The sequence below is a fragment of the Sceloporus undulatus genome, chromosome 11 (assembly GCF_019175285.1).
Source record: "Sceloporus undulatus isolate JIND9_A2432 ecotype Alabama chromosome 11, SceUnd_v1.1, whole genome shotgun sequence".
In the NCBI taxonomy this organism is placed as follows: domain Eukaryota; kingdom Metazoa; phylum Chordata; class Lepidosauria; order Squamata; family Phrynosomatidae; genus Sceloporus; species Sceloporus undulatus.
This window is the reverse complement of record NC_056532.1, coordinates 431,325-441,154: the sequence shown is the minus strand read 5'-3', so window position 1 is coordinate 441,154 and position 9,830 is coordinate 431,325. Positions and strand designations below refer to the sequence as shown.

The window sequence follows — 9,830 nt, the reverse complement described above, 5'->3', positions numbered from 1 at the left end:
AACTGTACTCCTAGCGCCAGCTGTGGCCGCGAGCGATGACAACAAGCACCTTCCCACAATGCCGCAAGCGGATATCTTATTTTAATTTATTATAAAAGACTTCTATTTGCCCTTTATTGTATGCCAGCATGCATTACCTATAAACAATTCAAAACCTTTCCTGGTTAAAAGGATCAAACGATTGAAAAAACATAAAACGTTTAAACATGGCGACCATGTGAACCCACTTTAACATGCTTGGAGTCTTTACACAGCGGCTGGATGGCCATCTGTCGGGGATTGCTTTGAATGTGAGTTCCTGCATGGCAGCGGCTTTTTTGACTGGAGGCTTGCGGTCTCTTTCCAATTCTACTATTCTACGATTCTGTGACAAAGAGACAAGTTAAAGTCATGTGCCTGTTTAACAGTTTCCGAATTCATTCATCCCCAAAAGGCTTCGTCCAAAAGCCATGTTTTTTTACCTCGACCCAAGAAAAACAATCCATGTTTAGTTGCCAGAATTCAAATATATGGTCCGTTAGCGTCAGTAGTAAAGAGACTTGAGCACCTTTGGACTAACTAAGGAAAGAAGTTGGCAGCGTAACTTAAGTCTACTTCTCAGATGCATCTACGGAAACTCCTGCTGCCACTTCCTGTTTTTAGTTAGTCTCACAGGTGCTATAGGATCTCTGCACAAATGTTAGTGCCAGTTGGGCTCCAAGGGGCGGGAGTTCACAACTGGGGTATCACACCGAAAAAGGCTCTCTTACCATGTCTCCCATTTGTATTGCCTCAATTGGGGGCATAAAGACCCTCTTGCAGACCTTGATTCTCAAAGGAGGTCCTTTAGTCTTGAGGTCTGTAGGCTATTAAGGTTTTTTTTTTTTAAATGTTCATTGTGAGCACCTTGAATTTCAGGCAGAAGACATACCTTCGAATAAAAGGCACACAGAATCTAAAAAAACAATGTTCTTACAAAGTGAGTGTGGGACATGATAGGGAAACGAGGAGTGCTGCAACACAGAGATTAGCCCATAGAGAACTGTGCCTGAAGTTATCCAAGCAGGGAGCCTTCCCCAGCCATTTCCCCATCCAGGAAATGTCTCTACAAGCTCCTGGTTTAATTAACTGGAAGAATGGAGATGGACGCATGTATGTGTATCTTTGCCGCGTGGCCATCAATGGCTGTTTTAATAGATAGCAATAGCACAATCATATACCTTTCTGTTACCCGATTTACCAGGACTTCAGCACTCTCATAAGCATTCTACATGTGTTGTAAGCCACTTGCTGCCAACCAGCTGGGAACTCATTTGACCGACTCCTAAAGGATGGAAGTCTGCGTGGACTTTGGACCCAGGGCTCCACGCTTGACTCAAACTTCCCATCCTTTTGGACGTCAGTCAGCCAACTTGCCCCCCAACAAGCTGGGAACTCATTTGACTGACCTACGAAAGGATGAAGGCTGAGTGGACGCAGAGCCCTGCCTGGATCGAACTCACAACTTGTGGCTGCAGTACCAGCATTAGCCATTGTGCCACCAGGGCTTCTAATCCTACTACTACTACTACACTACTTACTAACTTTTATTCACCTCTTCCCATGGAATCAAGCCACCAGCGTGACCTGACACCAGGTAGTCCATCTGCCTGGTCCAGGCCTCTGATGGCGAGAGAAGAACTGCTGAGGGACGTAGCCAGATTTTGGGACGGGGGGTGGGTGTTCAGACTAAGTTGCCACCATTATTTCATGGGACTTGGGTACGGCGGCATTGGCGCACCACACCATTCATTTTATCTAATGGAAGGGGGGTCCGGACCCCAAAGGGACCCCCCCCCCTTGTCTCTTGTCCCTGACGCTGGATCCTGATCCCCTTCCCCACCGCCATTCCCTTCTCTTTAGTCGTATCTTTTTTCGGTTGTGTAAACCTGAATAACTATCTGCAAAGCCCACTCTCTGAGAGCCTTTAAGGCTGAAAGAGCAGGGTCTAAATCCTGGAAATCAACAACTAAAGTAGGAAAAACACTGCCTCCCAAGCCTTGCCTGTGGACTTTCTTTGGCCACTGTAGAAACGGCACCGTGGCACCTTACGACCCTTCTTTCTTGGCAGGGGACTCTATTCTTTGGAATGTATAATAAGCTCACTCCCATTGATAGACAGGCCATGTTGAATCACGCATCCCACATTGAACTGCGGGGGCAGACGCTACGACTGGCACAGGGTGGGAACCCAGCTACTCTGCCAATCGGGCCGTGCCCTTGTGCCATTTGTGCCGACTTCATGCACGGCTCAGCTGTCTCTCTCCCTTTTAACCAGCTTATTTGTCCCCTCTCGTGTGCTTGCAAAACAGCGGGAGGCAGCCTAACCCTGACTCCGCAATGAAGGTATTAACTCCTACCCAAACACAGTGTGTCTCCAAGGGACCTCCCGGCCCCTTCGTCATCTATGCTGACATTTTCATCGTGCTTTGTGGAAGCCGGCTGGCAGTTATGTCATTCAGGAATGGCTCGGGGAGGGGACCAGTGGAGGGCTGCGGGACTGTGGCGGCTGTGAGGGGACGCCGCCTATTCTGACAGACTGAGCACTAATCTGAACTTACTGCACTGAGCGGTGGGACACCGCCGGGTCGCTTTAATCTTCTTCATTAACGGGTTCAGGAAAGGGAGAAAAAAAATACATTCCTTTAACGCTCAAGGAACAGAGGCGTAAAATTCATTGCTGCCATTACGTCCCGATCGACAATTAACCAGAGTGGTTTTCTTTTTCAACGGTGCATGTGTGTTACAAAGTGCTCTCCGTACAGGCAATTACATGCCACATTTGCCATCAACTCAAGGTTTGCCTTTACTGGTCAATAAACACAGGGCTTCAATATTTTGTATGAAATGGGGTCTCCAAAGGGTGCTGTTCTACACAGCCAAAGGGCACAACCGACTTTACTATTTCAAGCTCTGGCTCAAGCTCAGCTACGAGCCGAACAATGCTTCTAAGTACCCTTGGATATACCTTTTTTTCCCCTCCTCCTGGTAGAATTAGCCTTAATGGTACTCTCATTGCAGGGTCTTTCCATGCTCCCTCCCCTCTTTTTATCCTGCCCTCAGGAAACCCTGGTGAGGGGAGACTCCACAGGCTGGCTTTCTTGCTGCATCAATGGTTGGAAACGAAAGGCAAAGGCAAAGCCAGCAGAGGCATATGGAGAGCAGGGACAAGGCAGAATAACAGGTAGATGGAACAGGGGGGAAAGAGGGGAAGTCGCTGGCGGATTCTGGCTTCCACATGCCGGACATTACACAAGGTTCTGATTTCTTCATCAATTGCCCCCTGACCGCTAGGCAAAAGGTTCATATTTCAGTTTCAGTTGAGGGGGGAAAGAGAGGAAGGCATCCCATTGGCAGAGCAAGCAAGGCGCCAGACCGATTGCTGCTGATGCGCGGGGCATCCAGCCGCAGATGTTCCCTTTTGGTTCGTCAAACCGAAATAAGTGATAAACATTAAATCTTCTAGTTCCTGGATTTCAGCTGCGGTCGAGGGACGCTTCCGTAGCCTTTGGGCATACTGCAAGAGTCCGTAACAATAGCGGTATTTCCATACAGTCAGGCCTCTGTGTCCACCGAGGTTCCAGGGACGAAAAGCTCCCAGCCCTGTTCCGTATTGGCAGGTGTCACACTGAGGATGGGCAAGCTTGTTTCTCCTGCTCCGAGAATAGGTCCCCGAGCACGGTGCAAGCTTCAGGGAAAGAGATTCCAGGCTCAACATTAGGAGGAAACGTCCTGAGAGTAAGAGCTGTTCGACAGTGGAACACTCTCCTTCCTTGGGAGAGTAGTGGAGTTCTTTAAGCAGAGGCTGGATGGCCATCTGTCCGGGATGGCTTTGAATGTGATTTCCTGCATGGCAGAATGGGGTTGGACGGATGGCCCCTTGCTGTATCTTCTAACTCTAGATTCTATGGACTACCAAGGGCGCACTGTATTGTAATTAGCTAGTGGGAATGCGAAAACCATGTGTAGTCTCACCCCTAAACCACAGTTCTTATTTTGCTACAGGATTCGTGCTTCTAGCCCGGCTAGTCTCTCCAGGTAGGCGATTCTACTGTGTTCGGCTTCTCCACTTGTTCAGCCGTGAAACAACGTGGTTCCACAGAGGACTATAAAACTCTTGTCGTAGCTAAACTCTTCTTCTTCTTCTTTTAAGTTTTAGCAGAGGTTGGATGGCTCGTACTTCCAGCAGTACTTTAGCTGTGTATTTGCATGGACATGAGGTTGGCGTCTAGAAGCATAGAATCGTTAGAGTTGGAAGAGACCACTAGGGGCATCCAGTCAACCCCATTCTGCCAGCAGGAAATCCCAATCCAAAGCCTCCCCATTGACAGCTGCCATCCAGCCTTGCTTTAAAGACCTCCAAGGAAGGAGACGCCACTACACTCGAGGAAAGGAGTGTGTTCACCATCGAACAGCCTTACTCTCAGGAAGTTCCTCCTATGTTGAGCTGGAATCTCTTTCCTGGAGCTTGCACCCATTGGATAGATAGGACTACATTGATAAGGAAGGGAATAAGCAGCTTGGATTTTCTTGTTCAACTCTTTTTCTTCCGTGGTTACAATTTGGTCCTCATAGGGCATGGTTTCCAGACCCTTCACCATTTCTGGATCCTATTCTCTGGAGCAGCAGAAAACAAGCTCGTTCCCTCCTCCATATGACATCCCTTCAAAAACTTAAACACGGCTATCATATCACCCCTTAACCATCTCTTTTCCAGGCTAAACATCCCCAGCTTCCTAAGTCTCTCCTCATAAGGCTTCATGGTTTCCAGACCTTTCACTATTTTGGTGGACCTCCTTTCCACATGCTCCAGTTTCTCAACATCCTTTTGGAATTGTGGTGCTCAGAATTGGACACAATGTTCCAGGTGGGGCCTAACCAAAGCAGAATAGGGTGGCACTATTGCTTCCCTTGATCTTTGACACTCTACAGTACTTCTGTTGATGCAGCCTAGAATTACATTGGCTATTTTAGCTGCCACATTACACTGTTGACTCATGTTCAACTTGTGGTCGATTAGATCCCTTTGACGTGTTGTCTTGTCTAAGCCAGGTGTCCCATCATGCGGCACTCGGGCCTCGAACTGCCCACCTTCCACTCTTGCAGTCAACAGTGTCTTAACTGCTTGAGCCACTGCATTCCTGATGATGTAGCTGAATCTGGAACATGGCATTCCACCAGCGCACTTCTGTGGGAAATTGCCACTTGTTTTGAATATTGATAACATAATCAGGGTCTGCCAGACCTGATAAACTGTTTTTAATGTGCGACTTTAGCAAACAGGAACCAGTGAAGGCTATGTTGAAAGAACAGCCGTATTTGCATAGGTAACCATCACCTCAAATGGCTGCTCAGCTGAAGCAGAGTGCTGAAGACAGTAGTCTCTCAATAATAATAATAATAATAATAATAATTGTTGTTGTTATTATTTATTACGGCACATGGCCAGCACAAAATAATAAAATGTTTACAGAAATTGCATTGCATTGCATCCACTGGAAACATCGTATTCCAGCATAGAATCATAGAATCATAGAGTTGGAAGAGACCGCAAGGGCCATCCAGTCCAACCCCATTCTGCCATGCAGGAAATCCAGATCAAAGCATCCCCAACAGAATCATAGAGTTGGAAGAGACCACTAGGGTCATCCAGTCCAACCCCATTCTGCCATGCAGGAAATCCAAATCAAAGCATCCCTAACAGATGGCCATCCAGCCTCCGTTTGAAGACCTCCACTACACTCCGAGGGAGTTTGTTCCACTGTCAGACAGCCCTTACTGTATCGTATGAATACATATATACATATAAATGCCAAGGATAACATCCGGAGATGTGCACCGAAATGGATTTAACAGCATTTAGAAGCCTTCCCCAAAAAATAGATTTGGAGCGCACTGCTCTTAAAGTCCACTACTTTTTACCAAATGAAGTCAGTCGCCATGTTCGGATAAGCTGTTGGATATCATGAAAACGTATTTTTTAACGTGGACATTCAGCAGATCTCTGAAAAAGCCTGGAGGGGATACTACCACCATTCACTTTTCAAGGCTCCATCTGGCTGTACTCGGTCAACAGGGACATAGCCCGGGGGGGGGGGTTCTTGGGGTCCGGACCCCCACCCCTTCCATTAGAAAAATGAATGGTGTGTGTTGCTGCACCGCAGCACTCAAGCCCCATTATAATGGTGGCACTTAGTCTGGACCCCCCCCCTTCCTAAAATCTTGGCTACATCCCTGCTGTCAACTTGGTGATATCGTGGCCACCAAACTACAAGGAAAGAGATTCCACCTCGACATTAGGAAACTCTGAGAAACATTCCTTGGGAATGTGGCGGAGTCTCCTTCTTTGGAGGTTTTTAAACAGAGAGGGGTTGGCCATCGAGTCAGGGGTGCTTTGAGTCTGAGTTCCTGCATGGCAGAAGAGGTTGGACTGGGTGACCCTTGGGATCTCTTTCAGCTCTATGATTCTAATATCTATTAGTATTGTACTAGGAGAATACCTACAAGCGACTGACTTGAAAGATGCTTAATATTACTTAGATCTTGACCATGCTTAGCAGTTGACTATAAAGGGAGACAAGGTTTATATTTCTATTAGACCAACCATTGTAAACAATGTTCCAAAATGCATTCTATGGATAACACTTGTGACGATCAAATGACTAGTAGTACTATCCATGGCAAAGGCACTCCTTCCTTATGGACTCTGGGAGACAAGGACTCAGATCCAAAACACGTTGCAGAAATAATCCAGTCTGAGACCATTTTAACAGCCCTGGCTCAATGCTAGGGGATTCTAGGAACTAAAGCTTTGTGAGATATTTAGCTTTCTCTGTCAGGGAATTCGGGTGTCACAATAAACTGCAATTCCCAGGATTCCCTAGCACTGAACCAGATCTCAAATCTGGAAAAAATGTAGGCCTGTGACTCAAGCATCATTATTTTTTCCCCTTTCTCCTGTATGATCTCTAACATTTCTTTTACCAGATGAAGAGACCAATGGAGCTTCAAAAGCTTGCACCGTGTATTTTTTTTTGCATTTAGTTGGCCTAGTAAAGGTATCACTGTTTAGTGGATTTTGGATGTTATACTTCCCAATGTTGGTGGAATGTATTCTTGCAGAAGAAGAAGCTCCAGCTTCAAAAACATTTTGTGAAAATGGTTACAGGCACATAGCAAGGATAAGGCACAACAACGTGTTTATACACATTTACGTATACAACAAGGATACCGAATCAATCGATCAAGTCATGGGAAATTGCGTTCATTAACAATTCATAAAACAAATTATTTTACATCAATTAATTTGTAGATAAATTCATAGAAGGCCTCAAAACCACACGGAGAGGATAATAAAAAATACCAACAATAATTTCAGGCTTCAGAAATACTTTGTAGAAATAAAACCTTGTTCACAAACACTTTTGCAGATGAGATAAGACTCCAGCAGAGTCCTTTGCAGATATAATGGCATGGTCACAGGCCCTTGCAGAAATAAACCAAAGGGCAAAGATAAGGCCCCAGCAGGACAGAAGCTCTCCGGAGTCCGTCTTTCCATTTCTGTTTCCCCAGTACAGGCTTCTTCATCTGATTTACATGTTCCATAACATACAAAACACTGTAAATCTGCCAGAATCAGTAATGAGGAAAACATATTGTAAAGGTAAAATGCTGGATCTAAATGCCAAGTTGTCTATGCCTTCATTGCGTGGATTGTGCCAAGCTTTACTGTGAATCAGCCCTCTGTAACGTTGGCGCATTACAGACACGCCAAAGGGGCATATTAGGGTTAGGAAGGGGCGTAGTAGGGTCATTGGCATCGCGCGGCGTGCAGATGCAACGCGTCCGCTACGTCAAGATGGCAGCCCCCGTGTGGACGGGCACCGCCATTTTGTACGGACTCGGTCCATAGTAGGGTTGAGGGGCATCCAGTCACAAAATCAGGAGAAGATTAAGAATCGGGAAGGTGGCTATGAAAGAACTAGAAATGATTCCAAAATGCAAAGGTATACAACTCAGCACGATAGTTAGAATCATATAAGCCATTGCATTCCCTGTTATCATGTATGGAAGTGAGAGCTGGGCAGTCAAGAAAGAAGATAGGAAGCAAATCCATTCATTTGAGATGTGGGGCTGGAGAAGAGTGCGGAGGATCCCATGGAGAGCCAAAAGGACAAACAAATGGGCCCTGCAGCAGATTGAGATGGAAACCTCCCCGGAAGCCTAGATGAGAAAACTAAGGCTGTTGTACTTCAGACACATCATGAAAAGGAGAAGAGACAATAATGCTGGGAATGGTTGAGGGAAGTAGGAAGAGAGGAAGGCCACATGCCAAATGGATGGACCCTATTAAGGAGGTCATGGGTTTTGCAGGTATTAAGCAGGACAATGGAGAACATAAGGTCTTGGAGATGTCTCATCCATAGGATCTCCGTGGATCAAGATCGACTCGAGGGCAGTTAACAACAAAATAAGGTCTAGACCTGCTTCATCATCTCTCCAAAATATGGCCAGTTTTTACATCGCTGCCATTTTTACATCGTGGATGCTGTGCGTCCAGATGTGGCGCGGCGGAAGTGACGCCACGAGTGCGCGCCTCGCGCCTTGTGGTGCCACTTCCGGGGGCCAAAAAGGAATGTCGTTTCAGTGCTCCTTTTTAGCTGTGGCCGGAAGCCTCGCGGTCTGGCCGCTGGGGCTTCCTGCCGCAGCTAATGGCGGCAGCGGGAGAACGGCCGCTTGAGGACGGTCTGTAACACGCCCAAGAGTGACAACGGGGGAAAGGGTGACGACAAGAAGTCAAAGCGAACTACGACGACCGAATGTTTCGCCAAACATCCGAATAAGGAAAGACGTCAGCATTTAAAATATTGTTGAATAACGATGAAAATGATCTTGGACTAAAGAGTTTCTAAATCATGCGACGCATATCTTCTAAATATTGTAATAGTCCTATGGTTCTAATGCCTTTTACTGCAGACTGGTGAAATATTTTCGCAGCGGCGACCATTTTTCCTTGAATGATCCATTTGAGGTCTGTAGTGTGATCATTTTCATGGTCATTTTTTCTATTCATAGGCCTGTTCCAGACTGCCAAAATAAAGCTGCTTTGGGTCTCTTTGGAGGCATGCTGTTTAAATGATGCATGCATCCGAAGAATCCGGAAGCTGCACCAAAGCTGCACTCCAGTGCTTAGGAATGAAGTGTGGCTTTGGCGCGACTCCGGACTCTTAGGACCCATGCATCATTTAAATAGCATGCCTCCAAAGAGACCCAAAGCTGCCCTCCAGTGCTTAGGAATGGAGTGTGGCTTTGGTGCGACCTCCGGACTCTTAGGACCCATGCATCATTTAAATAGCATACCTCCAAAGAGACCCGAAGCAGCTTTATTTTGGCAGTCTGGAACAGGCCATAGAGTATTCCATAAATGATTCCATCCTTTATCTACAGTCCATTGTCCTGATTTCCAACGTTGGGCTCTTTCTAGCCTTGCATTCGCTAAAAGGGGAACAGATGAACTTTCTATATGTGATTCAATCAAATATCCACCATACGGTGATACCTTTATTGGGTAACCAAAATGCACGATACACACGATGCAAGCTTTCGAAGCCTCAGTGGCTTCTTCGTCAGGCAAGGTCTTACAAACCAAACAGGAGGGAGAAAATGAAGATGTTAGCCATAGGCCTGCATTTTGATGCTTCTGTTCTTAGTTGAGATGGCATGGAGGGCATACCTTGTCGGCTGGCACCTATACCTTCTGGCCATGAAGTTAAGATGGTATGGAGGGCATACCTTGTCGGCTGGCACCTATA

General features: G+C 46.4%; 1 protein-coding gene across 1 annotated transcript in view; it reads left to right on the top strand.

Annotated features, from left to right (window-relative positions):
- Window positions 1–2,358: 2,358 nt before the first annotated feature.
- LOC121916964 (polypeptide N-acetylgalactosaminyltransferase 17-like) overlaps window positions 2,359–9,830 on the top strand; it is a 17,078-nt gene continuing 9,606 nt past the window's right edge. The window contains exon 1 of the mRNA XM_042442556.1: window positions 2,359–2,529. Within this exon, the coding sequence (XP_042298490.1) occupies window positions 2,359–2,529 (171 nt within the window). The remainder of the gene's footprint in view (window positions 2,530–9,830) is intronic.